Genomic DNA, 24,206 nt, shown 5'->3' on the forward strand with positions numbered 1-24,206 from the left:
GAAGCAAGGTTTCCAGGACCTTGAGGGGGCTAGCTATTGTTAGGAAAAGGTCGTTTATTATTGTCTAATAAAATCTTAGTCATGAGACCCTTCAGATAGATATATATCGGTGGGTCATATGCTTGGGGGATGATTGTCAACATATATCTTGTGGGGGTAGAGAGAAAGGAAGTTTCCAAAGGAGTTTTTATATGTTAAAGAAGACTTACAGGATGGGGGGGGTGCGTAGAGGGGGGAGGTGTTGGGGTAATGTTAAGCTACGATTGCCTTTTGCCCCTAGCAAAGTGTCAACATGGAGGCAGCTGTGTTCCTAGAGGAAAGGAATGTCACTCTGCCTGTTTCAAGGACTTGTCAGTGGGTTGTAAGTAGTAAGGAAATTTAATTTTTCTTTTGCCTTTGCTTCCCACATTAGTGGGACTAAGTAGTTAGTTAATCTTCACTGCCAAGCACTTGCTGTTTGGCAAGTGATGTCCTTGATGAAGCAATAATAATTAATTTTATTAAATCCCAGTGCTTGTGTATGTTTCTTCCTATATGCTGTGATGAAATGAGAAGTACATGTAAAGCGTTTCTTCTACATACTGCAGTGTGAGATGGTTGTCTTAAGGAAGTGCAATCATATGATTGAGTTTTAAGCCGAACAAGCTGCTCTTTTCATGAAACAAAACGATTTTTATTTGAAAGAATGATTGACTCAAAGGTTATCTAGATTTGGGTATTTGGCAGACATTTTCTGGAATGAATGAAGCAAGCATGTCACTTCAAAAAAGACAGTGTTAGTTGCCAGAGATAAAATTGAGCTTTCAAGAAAAAATTAAAATTTTGGAAAAATTGTACCTGTCACTGTGAGTTTGACAGCTGCCCAATAGAGTTTTGATGAGATTGAGGGGAATATTAATGATGTAATTTTTTGATACTCTGTAATGAAATATGTCAACATTGGAAAGATCTCTATAATTTAGTGATCCAGTATTTTTGAAAACACCATTGCATGATGTTACAGAAACATTTATGGGCTAAAATTCTATTCAGGGAGCGAGATCAATCAATGGATTTTAATGTAACAAGAGTACTGATACGGTTTTAGATTTCATTTTGCAACTTAATCTTTAAGAAATTAACAGTCACTGAGTTTTGGTGTAACATCAAAGAAGAATATCAAAAATTATCTGATAAAGCTATTAAAATACTTCTATTTCCATATTCATATATTTTAAGGATGGACTTCATACACTTCACTAAAAACAATATATGGCAACAGAGAGAAGGCAGAAGCAGTTAATGAGAATCCAACTGTTTTTTTTTTTTTCTTTTTTAAAAGATTTTATTTATTTGGGATAGAGGGAGCGCAAGCCAGAGGACAGAGGGAGAGAGAGAGAGAAGCAGGCTCCCCACTGGGCAGGGAGCCCGACGTGGGGCTTGATCCCAGGACCCTGGGATCAGGACCTGAGCTGAAGGCAGACGCTTAACTGACTGAGCCACCCAGGCACCCCCCAACTGTTTTCTATTAAGCCAAACCCTAAAGAGATGTTTAAAAATTTAGAAACTGGGCGCCTGGGTGGCTCAGTTGGTTAAGCGACTGCCTTCGGCTCAGGTCATGATCCTGGGGTCCCGGGATCGAGTCCCGCATCGGGCTCCCTGCTCAGCAGGGAGTCTGCTTCTCCCTCTGACCCTCCCCCCTCTCGTGCTCTCTCTCCCATTCTCTCTCTCAAATGAATAAATAAAATCTTTAAAAAAAAAAAAACCGTTAAAAAAAAAATTTAGAAACTTGTCACTCATGCCACTGATTTTTGAATAACAGAAAACAGGCAATGAATTTATTGTTTATAAAATAACACAATAAATATTGAAAGAAAGAAACTGTGTAAACAAGCTCTTTGAAGTCTTCAGTTTCTGAACATGTAAAGGAATCCTAAAAACAAAAAGTTGGAGAACTGCTGGCCTGCATATTAAAATTTTCTTCTTTTTTTTTTTTTAAAGATTTTATTTATTTAACAGAGAGAGACACAGTGAGAGAGGGAACACAAGCAGGGGGAGTGGGAGAGGGAGAAGCAGGCTTCCTGCCAAGCAGGGAGCCCAGTGCGGGGCTCGATCCCAGGACCCTGGGATCATGACCTGAGCTGAAGGCAGGCGCTTAACGACTGAGCCACCCAGGTGCCCCTAAAATTTTCTTCTTCTTTACTCTGGCTTATATTATTCTAATTCTTTAAGTGTGATTACCCAAGGTTTAGTCTTTTGCTATGTATTTTATTAAGAAATTGAAGTAAGGATTCAATCTACTACCATGATTGTATCATCTTTTAGATAACTTTGAGTATATTTCTAACCTGACCAGTTTTTGAGGCATTATTCTAATATCCTTAATTTCGTGCTAGACATTTCTATTTAAGTATCTTCCTATCTGAAATTCCAACAAAAGTGAAACTGAATCCTTCATCTTGTTCTTATTTATCATGTTTGCCTCTTTATCAGAACCTTTCTTAATTATGTGAATTTCTCACACTGCAATCTGTGGTAGTACTTTTACTACTTTCCAGACTTTAGAATAGTGCCTCTGGAAATTTAATGTACATATGAGTCACCTGGAGATTTTCTTTAAAATGCAGATTCCAACTCTAGGGGTCTGGAATTTGCCTGAAATTCTTCATTCTAACAAACTTCCAGATGCTGCTGATGCTGTCGGTCCTTGGAACACACTTTGAGTAGCAGGCCATAGAATACTTTTAATTTCATTTATCCCACTCCTGTTTTTTATACTGCTGTTGTAGTGTGTTTTAATTACTTAGATTTTAAAAATTAAGACCTTATTAATTTATAAAGTTAATACTCAGATTTATCCTTTTTGTTGCTCTTCATTCTTTATGTCATCTTTGGGTTTTTATCTGGGATCATTTTTCTTTTTTTTTTTTTTTAAGATTTTATTTATTTATTTGACAGACACAGCAAGAGAGGGAACACAAGCAGGGTGAGTGGGAGAGGGAGAAGCAGGCCTCCCGCAGAGCAGGGAGCCCGATGTGGGGCTCGATCCCAGGACCCTGGGATCACGACCTGAGCCGAAGGCAGACGCTTAATGACTGAGCCACCCAGGCGCCCCTCTGGGATCATTTTTCTTTTAGCGTTTCTTTTGGTGTGGTTCTGCTGTTGATGATTTTTTGCCAGTATTTGCTTGTCTTCTAAAATGAAGAGAAATGCTTGCATTTTCATACAAGCACACCCTGAAATGGGGTACTGAATTACAGATTGGCAGTTACCATTGCTTCTTTCATTAAGTCATTCTTTTTTTTTTTTTTTTTTTCCTGGTTTAAATTGTTTCTTCTGTGAAGTCAGCCCTCAGTTTTGCTTCTTTGAAGGTAAGTTTTTTCTTCATTCGTCTGATCTTAAGGTTTTTCTTTTTGTCTTAGGTCTTAGGATTTCAGCAATTTTACTCTGATGTGTCTCTGTTTTTGTATTTGCTTGGGATTCATTATTCTGGTTAGAGTTTTTAAAAAATTAGTTTTGGAAGCCATTATCTCTTCAGATACAGCTCCTGCCTCATGCTTTCATTACCCTTTGGGATTCCATTTACATAAATGCTATGCTTTTTCATCTTCCTTGTTTCTCTTGATCTCTTCTGTGTTTTCCATCCTTTTGTCATTTGTGTTTCTGTATTAAGCTCTATTTTTGACCTAATCCTTTCCCTAATCCTTTTAAGAAAACTTTTATTTTTAATCTCACACTCTTTGTGGGGCTCGAACTCACAGCTCTGAGATCAAGAGTCATGTGCTCTACCGACTGAGCCAGCCAGGCACTCCCTCCCTAATCCTCTTTTAAACTACATACAATCTAATGTTAAAGCCACCTGTTAAGATCTTAATTCTAGTTACTGTATATTTTAGTTCTAAAGCTTTTGATTTCTTTTTTTTTTTTTTTAAGATTTTATTTATTTATTTGACAGAGAGAGACATAGAGAGGGAACACAAGCAGAGGGGTTGGGAGAGGGAGAAGCAGGCTCCTCGCCAAGCAGGGAGCCCAATGCAGGGCTCGATCCCAGGACCCTGGGATCATGACCTGAGCTGAAGGCAGATGCTTAATGACTGAGCCACCCAGATGCCCTTGGATTTCTTTTTTAATAGTTTTCAGAATTTGCTGAAATTCTTTATCTTATCACTTGATACCTTGAATTATTTCTGTTATAAAGTTCAGGTCTCATGACTCTAATATCTGATTTTCTAATTCTTTCCCTCTGTTTTTTTTTTAATTTAAAGGTTTTATTTATTTTAAAGATTTTATTTATTTGACAGAGAGAGACACAGTGAGAGAGGGAACACAAGCAGGGGGGAGTGGGAGAGAGAGAAGCAGGCTTCCCGCAGAGCAGGGAGCCCGATGTGGGGCTCGATCCCAGGACCCTGGGATCATGACCTGAGCTGAAGGCAGACGCTTAACGACTGAGCCACCCAGGCTCCCCAAGATTTTATTTAATTTTGAGAGAGAGAGACAGAGAGAGGGAGAGTAGGGGAGAGAGGAAGAGGAAGAAGCAGACTCCCTGCTGAGCAGGGAGCCCGATGTGGGATTTGATTCCAGGACCCTGGGATCGTGTCCTGAGCCAAAGGCAGATGCTTAACCAACTGAGCCACCTAGGCGCCCTCCCTCTGATTTTGATTATGTGGTTTTTGTTCTTGTTTTTTGGAATACTTGGCAATTTTTTTTTTTAACTTTATTATAGAAATTTAAACATAGGGGGTTCCTGGATGGCTTCTCTCCCTCTGCCCCTCCCACTGGTGCTCTCTCTCTAAAATAAATCTTTAAAACTATTAAAAATAAAATTTGAATTAGAATTCAGGTGAGGTCTTTTGTAGTTGATGTTTTTTAAAAAGAACTTTTGAATATACTTTATTGATGTATAATTTTCATAGAACAAACTATCAGTTTTAAATGTATGGTTTTATTCATTTTGATAAATGTAAGCATCACCACAACTGTATATTTCTACCAACCACAATCCTTCTAACTGCTGATGTGCTTTTCTCTCCCCAGCTTTATTGAGGTATAATTGACCTATGATATTGTGTAAGTTTAAAGTGTATGATGTGATGGTTTGATAATATGCATATATTGCAAAATGATTACCACAAGGTTAGTTAAAACATCCATCACCTCATGTAATTATCTTTTTTTTGCTCTAGTGGCGAGAACATTTGAGGTTTACTCTTAGTAACTTGCATATATATATATATATAAATAAATAAATATATAAAGTATGTAATACAGTATTGTTTATTTTTTTTAGTTACCTCTGCACCGAATGTGGGGCTCGAACTCATGATCCCGAGATCAAGAGTTGCATGCTCTTCTGAGCCAGCCAGGTGCCCCGTATAGTACAGTATTGTTGATCATGATCCTCATGCTGTACGGTAGATTGCAGCAACTTATTCATCTTATAATTAGGAGTTTGGACCCTTTGACCGACATCTTGCCATTTCTCCCACTCTCCAGCCCTTGGCAACCAGTCTGCTCTCTTTTTCTGAGTTCAGCTTGTTTACATTCCATATAGTAAGTGAGATCAGACCATATTTGTCTTTTTCTGTCTTACTTATTTCACTTAGCATAATGCCTTCAGGGTCCATCCTTGGTCTCCCAAGTGGCAGGATTTTCTTCTTTTGTATGACTGAATAATCCATTATATGTATACCACATCTTCCTTGTTCATTCATCAGTGGATGCTTAGGTTGCTTCCATTTCTTGGCTATTGTGAATAATGTTGCAGTGAACATAGGGGTGCAGATACCTCTTTGAGAAAATGATTAATTTTCCTTTGGGATTGCCAGATCATATATGGTAGTCCTGTTTTTGCTTTTTTTTTTTTTTTAAAGATTTTTTTATTTATTTGAGAGAGAGAGAGAGAGAGCACATGAGAGGGGGAGGGCCAGAGGGAGAAGCAGACTCCCTGCCGAGCAGGGAGCCCGATGCGGGACTGGATCCTGGGACTCCAGGATCATGACCTGAGCCGAAGGCAGTCGCTTAACCAACTGAGCCACCCAGGCGCCCCTGTTTTTGCATTTTTTAAGGATCTTCCTTACTGTTTTACCTCATGGCTGTACCAGTTTACATTTCCACCTGCAGAACAAGGATTCTCTTTTCTCCACATCGTCACCCCAACACTTGTTATTACTTGTTCTTTTGGTAATGACTGTTCTAACAAATATGAGGTGATAGCTTATTTTAGTTTTGATTTGCATTTCCCTGATTAGTGATGTTGAGCATCTTTCACTTACCTTGTTGGCAATATGAAGGTCTTTGTTTGTTTGGTTTTTTTTTAAGATTTTATTTATTTGACAGAGAGAGACACAGCCAGAGAGGGAACACAAGCAGGGGGAGAGGGAGAGGGAGAAGCAGACTTCCCGCGGAGCAGGGAGCCCGATGTGGAGCTTGATCCCAGGACCCTGGGATCATGACCTGAGCCTAAGGCAGACGCTTAACGACTGAGCCACCCAGGCGCCCCAATATGTAGGTCTTTGGAAGAATGTCTATTGAGATTCTTTACCCATTTTTTTTTTTTTAAAGATTTTATTTATTTGAGAGAGAGAGAGAGAGCATGAGAAGGGGGGAGGGTCAGAGGGAGAAGCAGACTCCCCGCTGAGGAGGGAGCCCGATGCGGGACTTGATCCTGGGACTCCAGGATCATGACCTGAGCCGAAGGCAGTCGCTTAACCAACTGAGCCACCCAGGTGCCCCCCTTTACCCATTTTTTAAAGTGGGTTATTTGATTATTTTGCTATTGAGTTGTATGAGTTCCTTATATATTTTGGATATTAATCCTTTATAAAGATAAATGATTTGCAAATATTTTCTCCCATTCCATAGGTTGTTATTTTTGCTGTGCATATGTGCTTAGTTTGATGTAGTCCTACATGTCAATTTTTACTTCCATTGCTTGTGCTTTTGGTGTCATATCCAAAAAAAATCATTGCCAAGACCAGTGTCAAGGAGACTTTTTCCTGTGTTCGTTTTAGATCTTACAGTCAAGTATTTAATCTATTTGGAGTTAATTTTTGTGTGTGTAAAATAAAGGTCCAGTTTTTTTCTTTTGCCTGTGGATATCTAGTTTTCCCAACATCATGTATGAGTATTCTTGGCTCTCTTGTCAAATATTAATTGACCATATATGCATGGGCTTGTTTCTGGCCTCTCCATTCTGTTCCTTTGGACTGTGTGTCTGTTTTTATGTCAGCACCATACTGTTTTGATTATTACAGCTTTGTAATATAGTTGGTTTTTTTTAAAAACTTATTTAATTTATTTTTTTAAAGATTTATTTGTCAGAGAGAGAGCGAGAGAGAGGGCACTAGCAGGGAAAGCAGCAGGCAGAGGGAGAGGGAGAGGCCCCCGCTGAGCAAGGAGCTGGATACAGGACTTGATTCTAGGACCCTGGGATTATGACCTGAGCTGAAGGCAGACGCTTAACTGACTCAGCCACCCAGGCGTTCCTGTAATATAGTTTGAAATCAGGATGCTTCCAGCTTTGTTCTGAGGATTGTGGTTTTATTTGAATTTAACAATTTTTTATTTCTGTAAAAAATTCCATTGGAATTTTGAGGGATTGCATTGAATCTACAGATGGCTTTGGATAGTATGGACATTTTAACAGTATTCTTCTGATTCATGAACAAAAGATATTTTTTCATTTATTTCTGTCTTCAGTTTTCTTTATCACTGTCTTACTGTTTTCAGTGTATAGATTTTTCACTTTGTTGAATTTATTCCTACTAATTTTATTATTTTAATGCTATATAAGTGGGATTGTTCTATTTCTTCATTTTTGTAAAAAAGATTTTATTTATTTGGGGGGGGCCCACAAGCAGGGGGAGTGGCAGGCAGAGGTAGATGGCTTGAGAAAAGCAGGCTTCCCGCTGAGCAGGGACTCCAATATGGGGCTCTGTCCCAGGACCCTGGGATCATGACCTGAACCAAAGGCAGCCGCTTAACTGCCTGAGCCACCCAGGTGCCCCTATCCATTTTTCTAGATTGTCCATTTTGTTGAGTTGTAATTGTTAATAGAAGTCTCTTACCCTTTGTGTTTGGTATGGATTAAAGTATCTTCATTGTTTCTTCCATTTTTGGCTTTGTTTATTTGATCTTTTTTTTTTTTCATAGCTAAAGATTGTTTATTTTTTAAATCTCAAAAACAGTTTTGTTTTTTTTTAAGATTTTATTTATTTATTTGACAGAGAGACAGCGAGAGAGGGAACACAAGCAGGGGGAGCAGGAGAGGGAGAAGCAGGCTTCCTGCGGAGCGGGGAGCCTGATGGTGGGGCTCAATCCCAGGACCCTGGGATCATGACCTGAGCTGAAGGCAGACGCTTAATGACTGAGCCACCCAGGCGCCCCACAAAAAACCAGTTCTTAGTGTCATTTATCTTTTCTGTTGTTTTTCTAGTCTTTATTTCCTTTATTTTTGCTCTGATCTTTGCTGTTTCCTTCCTTCTGCTAACTTTGGGCTTAGTTTGTTCTTTTTTTAATCTCCTTGGGTGTAAAGTTAGGTTTGAGATATTTTTCTTCTTATTTTTTAAGATTACTTATTTTGGAGAGAGAGAGAACATGTTCATGTGAGCAGAGGAAGGGGCAGAGGGAGAGGAAAGGAGAGAATCCCAAGCAGACTCCCTACCAAGCATGGAGCCCAACATGGCCGATGCCACCACCCAAGATCAGGACCTGAGTTGAAATCCAGAGTCAGACGCTAAACCAACTGAGCCACCCAGGAGTGCCCCTATTTTTTTTTTTTTTTTTTTTTAAGATTTGAGAGAGAGAGAGGGAGGGTAGCGGGGATAGAGGGAGAGAAACTTCAAATATTCACCCTGTGAAGTGGGGAGCCCTTCACGGAGCTCGATCTCCCGACCCTGAGATCAGGACCTGAGCTGAAACCAAGAGTCAGATGCTTAACCCACTGTACCTCCCAGGTGCCCCTTTTTTCCTTAATGTAGAATCTATCACTGTCGGTTTTCCTCTTAGGACTTCTTTTACTTCACTCCATCAGTTTTGGTGTGTTGTAGTTCCATTTTTGTCTCAAGATTTTTTTCCCTCTCTATTTTTTCCCTCTCTATTTGCATTTATTCTGGCAGAATTTACTCCCGGGCCATAAGTTTTTGTTTCTTCAGTTTCTTCTGGGATGCAACCTGCTCTTCTGGTTTAGGAATAATTTGATCTTTTTCAGTAAGGATCATCTCAATGTGGCAGGGAGAGCTGATGTGTGGGTTAATCCAACCATGAGCCCTGTAAGTTCTACGTTGTTTTGTTCACCTGGCTGTGCTCAATGACCAGAGAATTGATATCTAATTCCTTAAGTTCAGCATTACTCTCTGCATTTTTAAGTATGTGCAGTAAAAATTCAGCACTCTTTTTGGGCCACTGACCCTGTGTTCAGCCCCACTGTTTGGCCTGGGCACACCTACCAAATCCCATTGTAGCGATGGAATGGTACACATTGCTTTAGCAAAGTGATGTCTTTCAGATACTTGATGGCTTTTCAGATATGCATACCCTTGATGGCCTGGGCAGTTTCACATGTGTTCTTAAAGTGAACATGAAGATTTGAATCTCTTGATCTGCGTGATTTCATAGGGTTTTCTGGGTCAAGCGAATAGCAAACCATTTTCAGAGGTCACCTCACACCGCTTAGGGGAAGAGGAGCGTGTCTCAAGATTTTTTTTAAGTAGGCTCCATGCTTAGCATGGAGCCCAACACGAGCTTGAACTCCCAACCCCAGATCAAGAGTCGGATGCTTAACTGACTGAGCCACCACCAGGTGCTCCTGTCTCAAGATGCTTTTTGATTTCCCCTTTGATGACTCCTTTGACTCATTGGTTGTTCAGAAGTGTGTTGTCTTATATCTACGTGTTTGTGAATTTTCCAGCTTTCATCCTGTTACTGATTTCTATTTTACACTATTGTAGTGGGAAAAGATACTTAATATGATTTCAGTCTTCTTAAATTTGCTAAGACTTGTTTTGTGACCTAACGTGTGATTTATCCTGGAAAATGTTCTCTGTGCACTTGAAGAGAATGTCTGTTCTGCTGCTGTTAGATGGAATGTTCGGTGTATGGCTGGTCAGTCCATTTATTCTAAAGTGTAGTTCAAGTCCAGTGTTTCTTTATTGATTTTTCTGTTTGATCTATCCATTGCTGAAAATGGAATATACAAGTCCCCTATTCTTTTTTTTTTTTTTAAAGATTTTATTTATTTATTTGAGACAGAGAGAATGAGAGACAGAGAGCATGAGAGGGAGGAGGGTCAGAGGGAGAAGCAGACTCCCTGCCGAGCAGGGAGCCCGATGTGGGACTCGATCCTGGGACTCCAGGATCATGACCTGAGCCGAAGGCAGTCGCTTAACCAGCTGAGCCACCCAGGCGCCCCTACAAGTCCCCTATTCTTACTGTAATGTTTTTATTTCTTTCTTTAGATCTAGTATTTGCTTAATGTGTATTTAGGTACTTGAGGCTTACATAAAATATCTTACAAATAACAGTCCATGTTAAGCTGCTAACTTTTTTTTTTTAAAGATTTTATTTATTTATTTGACAGAGAGAGACACAGCGAGAGAGGGAACACAAGCAGGGGGAGTGGGAGAGGGAGAAGCAGGCTTCCCGCCGAGCAGGGAGCCCAATGTGGGGCTCGATCCCAGGACCCTGGGATCATGACCTGAGCCGAAGGCAGATGCCCAACGACTGAGCCACCCAGGCGCCCCAATAACTTTATTTCAATTGCATATAAAACCTCTGCCCTTTTACTGCCATCCCCCAGCTTTTTGATGCTACCATTTACTTTTTTTTTTTTTTTTAAAGATTTTATTAATGTGAGAGAGAGAGAGTATGAGCGGGGTGAGGGGCAGAGGGAAAGGGAGAAGCAGACTCCTGCTGAGCAGGGAACCTAGTGTGGGGCTTGATCCCTGGATCCTGAGATCATGAGCCAAAGGCAGATGCTTAACCGACTGAGCCACCCAGGCGTCCCCCATTTATATCTTTTTATATCCTGTATCCATTAACCAATTGTAGCTATTGTTATTTTTAATGGTTTTGCCCTTTAAGGCTTTTCTTAGTTATGTGATTGACATACCACCATATTATAGTAATAGATTATTTTGAATTTGACCATACATTTACTTTTACAAGTGTGTTTTATATATATATTTTAAAAGATTTTATTTATTTGTGAGAATGTGTGTGGGGGGCAGGGGCAGAGGGAGAGAGACAAGCAGACTCTGCACTAAGTGGGGTTTGATCCCATGACCCTGAGATCATGACCCTCGCCATAACTGCTTTGAATGACTGAGCCAGCCAGGTGCCCCAAGTGTGTTTTACATTTTCATGTACTAATTAGTTTCGTTTCATTTCATTTCAAAGAATTTCTTTTAGCTTTCTATTAAGGCAGGTATACTGGTGATGAACTATCTCAGGTTTTATTTTCCTGGGAAAGTCTTTATTTCTCTATTTCTGAGGAACATCTTTGCTGGGTAAAGTATTCTTGGTTGGCAGTTTGTTTGTTTCTCTCTCTCTCTCTTTCTCTGGCAGTTTTTTTCTTTCAGCACTTATTTAATGGATCATCCCATTCTCTCTGGGCTTATATGAGGAATTTTTTCTCTTTTTGTCTTTTTTTAAGATTGTATTTATTTATTAGAGAGCACAAGTAAGGGGAGTGGCAGGCAGAGGGAGAGGGAGAAGTAGGCTCCCCACTGAGCAGGGTCCCTGCTAGATGCAGGCTCGATCCTAGGACGCTGGAATCATGACCTGAGCCAAAGGCAAATGCTCAACCAACTGAGCCACCAGGCACTCCAGGTTTTTCTCTTTTAGAGAGAGTTTTATTATAATATGTATTGGAGATCTTTTTTAAATTTTATTTATTTGTCGAGGAGAGAGTGAGAGAAAGAGTGAGAGGCAGGCAGAGGGAGAAGCAGACTCCCCGCTGAGCAGGGAGCCCGAAGTGGGGCTTGATCCCAGGACCCTGGGATCATGACCTGAGCCGAAGGCAGCCGCCCAACCGACTGAGCCACCCAGGCGTCCCTGTATTGGACATCTTTTTTTGAGTTGAAATTTTTTGAAACTATGAACTTCATGAACTTGAATGTCCAAATCTCTAATCACATTTGGGAAGTTCTCTGCTGCTACTTCTTTTCTAAATAAAATGCTGCCCCCCTTTCCCTTTCTTCTGGGACTCCTCCAAAAATACATGGATTATTTCTCTTAATTGTATCCTATAGTTCCCATAGGCTTTCTTCAGTCTTTTTACTTTAGAATGTGTAATTTTAAAATTACTTGCTCTCTACAGATTGTTCCTTCTGCTTGATCATGACTGCTGTTGTTGCATTTTATTGCACTTTTATTTCATTCATTGTGTTCTTCAGCTCCACAACTTCTATTTGGTTCTTTTTTATAATTTCTTTCTCTTTTTTAAAACTTCTCACTTTTTGTCTGTGTATTGCTTTTCTGATTTGTTGAACTGTCTTTCTGTGTTTTCTTGTGGGTCACTGAGCTTCCTTAAAACAACTATTTTGAATTCTTTATCTGACATATTGCAGATCTCTAATTCTTTGGGGTTGGTTACTAGGAAATTACTGTTTATTTGGTGGTTTAATATTTCCTGGTTTCATGTTCCTTGAAGTTGTGAGTTGCTGTTTTGCATTTGATAAGACATCACCTCCAGTTTTTACTGACTAGCTTCAGGAGAGCCATACCTTCACTTAGCCTGTTAGGGATTCTGAAGTTTTTTCAGATCTTTGCTATGGTATGCCTGTTCCTCATTTCTTACTTTCTCTTGGAGGGTATTCTTTTTTTTTTTTTAATTAACATACAATATATTATTTGTTTCAGGGGTACAGGTCTGTGATTCATCAATCTTACACAGTTCACAGTGCTCACCATAGCACATACCATCCCCAATGTCCATCACCCAGCCACCCCATGCCTCCAACCTCCCTCCACTCCAGCAACCCTCAGTTTGTTTCCTGAGATTAAGAGTCTCTTACGGTTTGTCTCCCTGTGTGGTTTCGTCTTGTTTCATTTTCCCCTCCCTTCCCCTGTGATGCTCTGTCTTGTTTCTCAAATTCCTCATATCAGTGAGATCATATGATAATTGTCTTTCTCTGATTGACTTATTTCACTTAGCATAATACCCTCTAGTTCTGTCCACGTTGATGTAAATGGCAAAATTTCATTTTTTTTTTTTAGATTATTTATTTATTTATTTATTTGACAGAGAGAGCGAGAGAAGGAACACAAGCAGGGGGAGCAGAAGAGGGAGAAGCAGGCTTCCTGTGGAGCAGGGAGCCCGATGCGGGGCTTGATCCCAGGACCCTGGGATCATGACCCGAGCTAAAGGCAGACGCTTAACGACTGAGCCACCCAGGCGCCCCAAAATTTCATTTTTTTTTTTGATGGCTTTATAATATTCCATTGTATGTATACACCACATCTTTATCCGTTCATCTGTTGATGGACAGCTAGGCTCTTTCCATCATTTGGTTATAGTGGACATTGCTGCTATAAATATTGGGGTGCATGTGCCCCTTTGGATCACTACATTTGTATCTTTTGGGTAAATACCCAGTAGTGCAATTGCTGGGTCGTGGGGTAGCTCTATTTTCAACTTTTTTTTTTTTTTTAAAGGTTTTATTTATTTATTTGAGAGAGAATGAGAAGAGAGCACATGAGAAGGGGGGAGGGTCAGAGGGAGAAGCAGATTCCCCGCTGAGCAGGGAGCCTGATGTGGGACTCGATCCAGGGACTCCAGGATCATGACCTGAGCCGAAGGCAGTTGCTTAACCAACCGAGCCACCCAGGCGCCCCTATTTTCAGCTCTTTGAGGAACCTCCATACTGTTTTCCAGAGTGGCTGCACCAGCTTGCATTCCCACCAACAGTGTAGGAGGGTTCCCCTTTCTCTTGGAGGCTATTCTTAAATTTGTATGCCTTTTCTTGATCCTACAAAGCTAAGATGAGTGTGACAGTCTCTCTTGCTTTCTGTAGGGCAGTGCTGAATTGTCAAGTTTGTGTGCTTTCTCCTAGTTATGAAGAGTCAGGATAGCTTTTTGCGCTTGTTCACTAGCTATCTACAGATGTTTGGGGGTGAACACAGGCAGCTAGCCACAGAGTGAGAGCATGTGTGGGTTAGGTGTGTGGAGAGTTGGGGCTTACCGTTTACCAGTTGGCAGCATCCTCAGACAAGGCAGCTTGTGGGTGGGCTTCCCAGTGAAGTCCGCGTTGCAGTTAGTAGGTTCCATATCCCATTTTATATCTTCTGAGAGCTCTGCTGTTCTTCCAGCCATTCTCTCACAGTCATGTAGTACACCTCAGTATTCTGGGTGGTGTAAGAATGAAATGGGTCTCTTTGGCAGTGGTCCCGCACAACTGGGGAAGCTGGGTGCTCACTTATATGCTCTCACTTTCCCCCAAGGGAGAAATCACAGATTAAGATCTCTCCTGGTACTATGCTGTGGGGACTATGGGGAAGGGTGTGGCAGGTAAAGTGGAACTTTGTTTTACCCTTTCAATGTGTTCAATCTTGGATTTTTTTGTTTGGTTGGTTCTGTTCCATTGGTGTGTTGGAACTTCTCCACTGGACTCCCAGACTTCTGCAAAGGTGCTGTTGTCTACAGGTGATAGTCAAAATTAGTGTTCTTTGGGAGGAAGATGGTGGAAAATACCCATTTTGCTCTTTTGTTGACCTCACTCTTGGCTGACATGCTTTATGCCACCCAGACTTAGATTTGTCTTTTGTATGGTTATATCAAAATGGAAATAAACTTTATGTACTAATTGTATCTGGCATTTTTTTTCCACTTAGCATATGGTTATAAGCTATTGTTCTTTATTAATGTATCAGTAGTCTGTTGCTTTTTAATGCTGAATAGAATTCCTTGTGGAGATAGTGTGCAAGCACAATGCACTCACTCTCATGTGTGTATATATAAATTGATCTCTTTGGACACTTAGTTTTTTTCTAGTTTAAGGCTCTTTGAATAATTTGTTGTTTTGTTCATTGTATCTTTTGTGTTTGGTGACCTGCCTGTACTAATTCTATAGATTCTAGCTGCTCTGCAGTTTGTAGTTAATGATGTCTCTTTAATTTTTTTTTAGTATGTAATCCTTTTCTGTTTTTATTTTTAAGGATATATTTTTAGAAGTCATTCCTCAGTCAGGATATCTTAGTGGTCTTGCTGGTTTGTTTTTTTAGGACTGATCAATCTTTATTGATTCATCTTCCTTTTTTTCCCCTTGCTATTTGTTGAAGAAATTGCTGATTGCATGGATCATTCAGACATAGAGGTTTTTCACTCTGAATGTTGCTTATTGTATCCTTGTGTAATTATTTAATATGTTTTCTGTCTCTTTTATTTCTGTAATTTGATTATTAGATTTAGAGGCTTGATCAGATTCAGATTAGGTTTCTTGGCAAGACTGTTTAATAGGATGTGTTGTGTTATTCCATCAGAGAGCACGTAAGGTCAGGTTGTGTGTTTTCTAATGCCAGCAGCCATTGCTATTTGTGTAGCAATGAAATCTTTAAAATGTTAACATTTGATTTGTGATAAATTAGTCTTTTTTTTTAAGAATCATAAAATTATATAATTAAACATAATGTTTTTGTCTTTATTCACTTAACTTTTGGGAGATTATTTCATACCAGTTTATAAAGAGCATCCTTGAGGCACTTGGGTGGCTCAGTTGGTTAAGCATCTGCCTTTGGCTCAGGTCACGATCCCAGGGTCCTGGAATCGAGCCCCACGTCGGGCTCCCTGCTCAGCGGGGAGTCAGCTTCTCCCTCTGCCTGCTGCTGCCCCTGCTTGTGCTGTCTGTCTCTCTCTGCTCTCTCTCAAGTAAATAAAAATGTAAAAAAAAGATTGACTAATATACAGAGGTTCAGTGTTTTTTAAATTTTGATAAATATTTGCCAGATTTTTTTCACCAATGTATGAAAGTGCCCATTTTCTCCTGAGTTTCAACTCTAGGTATTACTTAAACTTTGCAAACCTTGTAAGAGAAAAATAGTATTTTAGTGATATGTCTGAACCATGTGTTTATTTATTTGACAGAGACACAGTGAGAGAGGGAACACAGGCAGGGAGAGTGGGAGAGGGAGAAGTAGGCCTCTCGGTGAGCAGGGAACCCGATGTGGGGCTTGATCCCAGGACCCCGGGATCATGACCTGAGCCGAAGGCAGGCGCTTTATGACTGAGCCACCCAGGCGCCCCTTTAATAGAATTTCTGACTGCATCTTGTTGCATTATTTAGTGAGTCAGGCCTTAAATTTATTAGCATCTTTTTTTTTTTTTTTTTTAAAGATTTTTATTTTATTTGACAGAGACATAGCGAGAGAGGGAACACAAACAGAGGGACTGGTAGAGGGAGAAGCAGGCCTCCCACAGAGCAGGGAGCCCGATGTGGGGCTTGATCCAAGGACCCTGGGATCATGACCTGAGCTGAAGGCAGACGCTTAACGACTGAGCCACCCAGGCGCCCTGCATCTTTTTTCTTTTAAATCATCTCTGTACCTGGGGCGCCTTCCTGCTCCATAGGAAGCCTGCTTCTCCCTCTCCCACTCCCCCTGCTTGTGTTCCCTTTCTCGCTGTGTCTCTGTCAAATAAATAAATAAAATCTTAAAAAAAAAAAAATCATCTCTGTACCCGATGTAGGACTCAGATTCATGACACTGAGATTGAGTTACATGTTCTGCTGAGCCAGCCAGGAGCCCCAATTTATTAGCATCTTTTTTTTTTTAAGTTTTATTTATTTATTCATTCATTTATTTTAGATCATGAGTGAGGGAAGGGACAAAGGGGAAGGGAGAGGGAGAGAATCCCAAAGAGACTCCATACTGAGTGTGGAACCCAAAGCAGGGCTTGATCTTACGACCCTGAGATCATGACCTGAGCAAAAACCAAGAGTTGGATGCTTAACTGACTGAGCCACGCAGGCACCCCTATTAGCATCTTTAACAGCTGTATCTTGCCTTCCCATTCCCTTATTTAGCAGTTATCAGGACATTGTTGTTCTCTCTTTCATCTCTCTGAAACTTTGTACATGATGATCCTTCTGACCAGGAGTCCATCCCCTACAGGCTTCTTCGTCATTATCCCTCCTTCCTACTATCCTTTTGTTTCACTTTTTTTCTATCTTCTGTCTTTCAGCTTAGTTGTACTTTTTAAAGGAAACTTTCCTTAACTCTTTGCAAGACTTTTTCATGTTCTCTTTTTTAGATTAAAAAGAAGTTGGAAAGAGTTGATGATTAGTTGTATAAAAGCAGATTTCTTTAGGTGTAATTAAGACAAAGAGTGGGAAATTCTATTTTATTTCATTTTATTTTGGGGGGAAGATTGGGAAATTAAAAAAAATCTAGACAGTGTTCTGTGTTTAGATTGCTCTGCAAATTAAGTAAGTGTTCAAACTACTGTAATAGAAATCTGGAACGGAAATGATAGGGCACTGCTTTTGTTTCTTTTTAAATGCAACATAAAATAGAGAACTCCATTCAGTGGACTGAAACTCTAAGAAAAAGGCCCTATATGAAAAGATTGCTGAATGTGCATTAATATGTTTTAAAATTAAGCATTAGTCGAATGATTTCTCTACACCCAAGGAACAACTTAGGTTTGGAGTGCTGGCTAGTACCAGTTCTCCTGTTGTTGTTGTACTTATTTTAGCCATTTCACCTACCTGGGTTGGCCTCAGTGGTTAACCTAGGTGCTGGCGAGGATTCTGGATAGGGCCCAGCTTCTTCTAGTCCTGTTCTTTTTACACCTTTCTTATGGGCTTCTAAGAGCCCGGGAACTAGAATTCTCTGGACCTGAGATACATGAGGTTTTGTTCAGCACCTTTGGCCTGGTCAGTGGTCATGAATTTTTTTCCTTAGGTGAGCTGTGAGATTGTATTTGAGAAGATCTGTTCCTTTTCCTGTGTAAGATCTTAGTCATAGCTACTAGTGGTTTCTCACTAGACTCCTCTATTATACCTCCTATCCTCCAATGCTTCCTCTTGGAATTGTGCTTGTCATACTATCCATTTCTTCTTTTTCTTCCTTCTTCCTCCTCCTGTTTTCTTTTCTTTTTTTTTAAGTAGGTTCCACACCCAGGGTAGAGCCCAATGTGGGGCTTGAACTCACCGCCCTGAGATCAGGACCTGAGCTGAGGGGCGCCTGGGTGGCTCAGTTGTTGAGTGTCTGCCTTCGGCTCAGATCATGATCCCAAGGTTCTGGGATCGAGCCCCACATCAGGCTCCCTGCTTGGCGGGAAGCCTGCTTCTCCCTCTCCCACTCCTCCCACTTGTGCTCCCTCTCTCGCTGTGTCTCTCTCTGTCAAATAAATAAATAAAATCTTTAGGGAAAAAAAAAAAAAGACCTGAGCTGAGATCAACAGGTGCTTAACCAACTGAGACACCCAGGTACCCCCATACTATCAATTTATGATCTTGAAGTTTTTATGAGCATTTCTTTTTTTTTTTTCTCTTTAAGATTTTATTTGTCAGAGAGAGAGTGCACAGGGGGAGCAGCAGGCAGAGGGAGAAGCAGGCTCCCACTGGGCAAGGAGCCAGATGCGGGACTCGATCCCAGGACCCTGGGATCATGACTTGGAGCCGAAGGCAGATGCTTAACCGACTGAGGCACCCAGGTGTCCCGAGCATTTCTTTTTTTAACCTAAGTGATGAGAACCATTTTTTTTTTTTTTTCATCCCTACCTAGTCCACTGCCCCTTACATTGTGTCAGGGGTACTTTCAGTTACTTTTTGGCACCCTTGGATATTGACCAGCGTTGATGTTTCCATTTCTACTTTGGTCTCTCCTATTGGGCTATATTTGGTGTTCTGTAGGTCTGTGTAGATAATTCCCCCACCTTGCTTGCCCTCTTTCCTGTCCCGGTGGTTGACCCTTTAGGGTTGGAATACAGTTCCTCTTCTTTAGGGAATGGTGGGAGGATTTCGGGATGATGTTGCCTGCCTTTCTGCTTTTATTGTACTGTGGACTTTAATGGATCTGATTATTTGTAAAGATTAGTGGCATTTATTTATTTATTTATTTATTTATTTATTTATTTATTTATTTATATTTTAAAAAAGATTTTATTTATTTATTTGAGAGAGAGAGAATGAGAGAGAACACATGAGAGGGGATAGGGTCAGAGGGCAAAGCAGACTCCCTCCCGAGCAGGGAGCCCGATGCGGGACTCGATCCAGGGACTCCAGGATCATGACCTGAGCCGAAGGCAGTCGCTTAACCACCTGAGCCACCCAGGCGCCCTAGTGGCTTCTTTTAAACTGCAGTCTGGGGGTGCCTGGGTGGCTCAGTCGATTAAGTGGCTGCCTTCAGCTCAGGTCATGATCCCTGGGTCCTGGGATTGAGCCCCGAGTTGGGCTCCCTGCTCAGCTGAGAGCCTGCTTCTCCCTCTCCCTTTGCCTGCTGCTCTGCCTACTTGTGCTCTCTATCTCTCTGTCAAATAAATAAATAATTAAAAAAAAAAAAACTGCAGTTTGAGTTTCCCTATTTTTTTGTTTAATAAAAATCTTTTTAGTTGTAAAAAACAAGTAAATAATTTACCATCCCAATCATATTTAAGTGTACAGTTCAGTAGTGTTAAGAATATTCTCATTTTTGTGCAACAGATCTCTAGAACTTTTTCATCTTGAAAACTGAAACTGTACCCATTAAACAACTCCTCATTTCCCTGATAGTCACCATTCTATTTTGTTTGACTTTGCCTACTCACGTTATCTCATTTAAGCAGAATCATACAGTATTTGTTTTCTCTTTTTAAAAATTTGTTTTATTAACATATAATGTATTATTTGTTTCAGGGGTACAGATCTGTGATTCATCAGTCTTACACAATTCACAGCCCTCACCATAGTACTTACCCTCCCCACTGTCCATTGCTCAACCTCCCCATTCCTCCCCCCCCCACCCCAGCAGCCCTTAGTTTCTTTCCTGAGATTAAGAGTCTCCTATGGTTTGTCTTCCTCTCCGGTTTTGTCTTATTTAATTTTTCCCTCTCTTCCCCTGTGATCCGCTGTCTTATTTCTCAGATTCCTCATATCAGTGAGATCATGTGATACTTGTCTTTCTCTGATTGACTTATTTCGCTTAGCATAATACTCTCTAGTTCTTTTCTTTTTTTTTAAGATTTTTAAAAATTTATTTATTTGGCAGAGCGCGAGAGTAGGAACACAAGTAGGGGGAGTGGGAGAGGGAGAAGTAGACTCCCGCTGAACAGGGATCCCAGTATGGGGCTCGATCCCAGGACCCTGGTATCATGACCTGAGCTGAAGGCAGATGCTTAACGACTGAGCCACCCAGGTGCCCCTACCCTCTAGTTCTATCCACGTCATTGCAAATGGCAAGATTTCTTTTTGTTGTTGTTGTTGGCTGCATAATATTCCATTGTATATATACACCATATCTTCTTTATCCATTCATCTGTTGATGGACATCTTGGCTCTTTCCATCATTTGGCTATTGTGGACATTGATGCTATAAACATTGGGGTGCATATACCCCTTTGGATCACTACGTTTGTATCTTTTGGGTAAATACCCAGTAGTGCAATTGTTGGATCGTGTGGTAGTTCTATTTTCAACTTTTTGAAGAACCTCCATACTGTTTTCCTGAGTGGCCGTACCAGCTTGCATTCCCAGTGTTTTGCAGTTTCAGTGTACACCAACAGTGTAGGCGGGTTCCCCTTTCTCCGCATCCTTGCTAACATTTGTCGTTTCCTGACTTGTTAATTTTTAGCCGTTCTGACTGGTGTGAGATGGTATCTCATTGAGATTTTTTTTTTTTTTTTAAGATTTTATTTATTTGACAGACCGCGAGAGAGGAAACACACAAGCAGGGAGAGTGGGAGAGGGAGAAGCAGGTCTCCCACCTAGTGGGGAGCCTGATGCCGGGCTTGATCCCAGGACCCTGGGATCATGACCTGAGCTGAAGGCAGACGCTCAACCACCAAGCCACCCAGGTGCCCCCTCACTGAGGTTTTGATTTGGATTTCCCTGATGCCGAGCGATGTTGAGCACTTTTTCATGTGTCTGTTGGCCATTTGGATGTCTTCTTTGGAAAAATGTCTGTTCATGTCTTCTGCCCATTTCTTGACTGGATCATTTGTTCTTTGGGTGTTGAGTTTGATAAGTTCTTTATAGATTTTGGATACTTGCCCTTTATCTGATATGTCATTTTGCAAGTATTTGTCTTCTTTTGACTGCCTCACTTAATATAATATCTTCAGAGCTCATCCATGGTGTAGTATGTGGTAGGATTCCTTCCTTCCTTCCTTCCTTCCTTCCTTCCTTCCTTCCTTCCTTCCTCCTTCCCTCCCTCCCTTCCCTCCCTCCCTTTGAGAGAGAGAGAGAGTACAAGCAGGGGAGTGGTAGAGGACAGGGAGAAGGAGATTCCCGCTGAGTAGGGAGCCTGATGTGGGGCTTCATTCCAGAACCCTGGGATCATGACCTAAGCTGAAGGCAGATAAGTTTAACACTGAGTCACCCAGGTGCCCCTTCCTTCCTTTTTAAGGTTGAATAATATTCTCGTGTGTGTGTGTGTGTGTGTGTGTGTATACATTACATTTTGCTTATTCATTTGTTGGACATTTGGGTTGCTTCTACCTTTTGCCTATTGTGAGTAATGCTGCTTTGAACATAGGTTTGCAAATATCTCTTTGAGATTGAGCTTTCAGTTCTTTTTTTTTTTAATGATTTTTAATAATTTATTCATTAGAGCAAGCGAGCGAGAGTATGGGCAGGGAGTAGGGTCAGAGGGAGAGGGAGAAGCAGACTCCCTGCTCTATAGGAAGCCCAAAATGGTGCTCAGTCCCAGGACCCTGGGATCATGACCTGAGTCAAAGGTAGATAAGCTTAACTGACTGAGCCATCCAAGTGTCCCATGCTCATCGGGGAGTCTGCTTGAAGATTCTCTCCCTCTGCCCCTCCCCCAACTTGGCCATGCATCCTCGCTCCCCCCTCTCTAAAATAAATAAATCTTAAGAAAAATATAGAAATGTATTTAAAAGTGGGATTGCTGGATCATATAGTAATTATATGTATATTTATTTAGTTTTAAGTAATCTCTATACCCAACATGGGGCTCAAACTCGACCCTGGAGTCAAGAGTCATGCTTCATTGACTGAGCCAGCCAGGTGCCCCCATGTTTAATTTTTTGAGTAACTGCTGTGCTGTTTTTCATAACAGTTGCACCATTTTACATTCCCAGCAACTGTGCACAAAGGTTCTGGTTTTTCTACATCTTTGCCAATGCTTGTTATTGAGGTTGTTTGTGTGTGTGTGTGTGTGTGTACTTTGTTTTGAAATCACAAAGTGATTTCAGCCTTCCAGTTTTGTTCTTTGTCAAGATTGTTTTGGTTATTTGGGGTCTCTTGAAATTTCATATGAATTTCAGGGTGGAATTTTTAATTTTTCTACCCCCCCCGCCCCCAATTTGGGACTTTGGTAGGAATTGTATTGACTCTGCAGATCACTTTGGGCAGTGTTGACACTTAACAATATTAAGTCTTGTGATCCATGAATATGAGATTTCTGTTTATTTGTGTCTAATTTCTTTCAGCAGTGTTTTGTAGTTTTCAGTGTACGTGTCTTTTACCTCCTTGGTTAAGTTTATTCTATTCCTAAGTCTTTTATTCTTTTTGGTACTGTGATAAATGCAGTTGTGTTCTTAATTTTCTCTACAGATTGTTCATTGTTGCTGTATAGCAATGTTAAGATTTTTGTGTGATTTTTGTGTCACGCTACTTTACTGAATTAATTCTAGCAGGTTTTTTTTGGTGGACTCTTTATAGAGTTTCCTACATGTAAGATTATGTAATCTGTGAACAGTGGTAATTTTACTTCTTCCTTTCCAATTCCTTTTTGCCTAATTGCTCTGGCTACAACTTCTAATACTGTAGTTGAACAGAAGTTGTAAAAGTTGGCTACTTTGTCTTGCTCCTCATTTTAGAGAAGATTGCAGTCTTTATCCATTGAGAATGATGTTAGCTCTCTGGAGAGCTCTAATTTGACTGTAATAAAATGTCCTTCCATTCCTTTACTGGTTATGAGGTAGATACAATGCAATAAATTGGAAAGCTTGTGTTGGTGAGCTGTTAGGCTGCTAGGTAGGCCTTAGGTGGGGATAGGTGTCTGACTACACATACACTTTTTCCAGAATGTGTTCCTTTTGTGTTTTTTGTTTGGGAAAGATAGGATTGTTGCAGCCACTCAGATCCCTGTGTTTTCAGGCTGGGGAAGGAAAACTGGCATTGTGTAGTATGGTTTCTTCTTCCCTATCCAGGTTGTTGTCCCTTTAGGGTTACAATATTGTTCCTTACAGGTTTCTTTCTTCTTTTTTAATGGCTGAGATGCATTTTCTTTGTTTTCTCTTAGAATCCTTTTACAAAAGAAGTTAAACAGCAGGTTACTAGCAGGAGGGTGAGAATCCCTTCTGAGAGCCCTCCACCCCTTCCCTTGTTTTCCAGCTGTATTATTGCTGCTGTTCATGGGGTTGGAGGGCTGCGGAAATCTACAAACCAAGAGTTGTTTTCTGTGGTTGCCTTATCTCTTCCCCCAGTATATATTAGCCCTGTCATGGATTTGTTGTCAGGATTTTCTACCTGATGGACAGTAGTGTGTTTGGCTTGCATGGTCTCAGGTGCTCTTACCTTGTTAACCTTTTGTTTGCCATGTACTTCTGCCTTTTATGCCTTTTCCTTCTCTTCCTGGTCAAGAGACTTGTTTTTACCCTTTTTGGTCTAGTCAGTATTACCAGGGAGAAGTAGTCCAACCTCCTGTTTGGACTACCAGCATTTGTGGAGCTGAGTGTGGAAGAGTGCCAGAAGGCTCAACATTGAGTATATAGTTTGATCTAGAACAAGGTATTCCTTTTTAGACAAAAATTAGGCCCATACACAATTGATAGAAGAATAATATTAATAAAATGTAAGACTTTTATTGGTTCTTAGGGATTTCCCCCCCATAATATTAATGTTTTACAGTGATCCATGCAAGCTTTTGTGTGATTAAAGAGATGACCCTGGTGGAGGTGGGGTGGGGATAAAAAAAAAAAAAAAAGACCCTACTACCAATATATGAAGAAACTGTAACAAAGCTGATAGTCTTTTTTTTTTTTTTTTCTTCCAAAGCTGACAGTCTTAAGAAATGACTTTTTATTGTGCATATAGTGATTGGTTTATTGCCTTTAAGGACCCCTTTGT

General features: G+C 40.6%; 1 protein-coding gene across 7 annotated transcripts in view; it reads left to right on the forward strand.

The window, feature by feature from the left end:
- The window catches only part of USP34 (ubiquitin specific peptidase 34), a 263,416-nt gene that overhangs the window by 18,370 nt on the left and 220,840 nt on the right, over positions 1-24,206 (forward strand). For 6 of the 7 annotated variants that reach the window (XR_010405682.1, XM_064572466.1, XM_064572467.1 and 3 more), the window contains exon 2: positions 3,324-3,350. The exons of the other annotated variant lie outside the window; for it this stretch is intronic. Coding sequence is in view for 5 of the 6 variants with exons in the window: in XM_064572466.1 (XP_064428536.1) it covers positions 3,324-3,350 (27 nt within the window). In the remaining variant the exon portion in view is untranslated. The remainder of the gene's footprint in view (positions 1-3,323; positions 3,351-24,206) is intronic. 7 annotated transcript variants of the gene reach the window in all.

This window comes from Mirounga angustirostris, unplaced genomic scaffold, assembly GCF_029215605.1.
Source record: "Mirounga angustirostris isolate CCGP_5_RB_7025 unplaced genomic scaffold, mMirAng1.0.hap1 SCAF_10, whole genome shotgun sequence".
In the NCBI taxonomy this organism is placed as follows: domain Eukaryota; kingdom Metazoa; phylum Chordata; class Mammalia; order Carnivora; family Phocidae; genus Mirounga; species Mirounga angustirostris.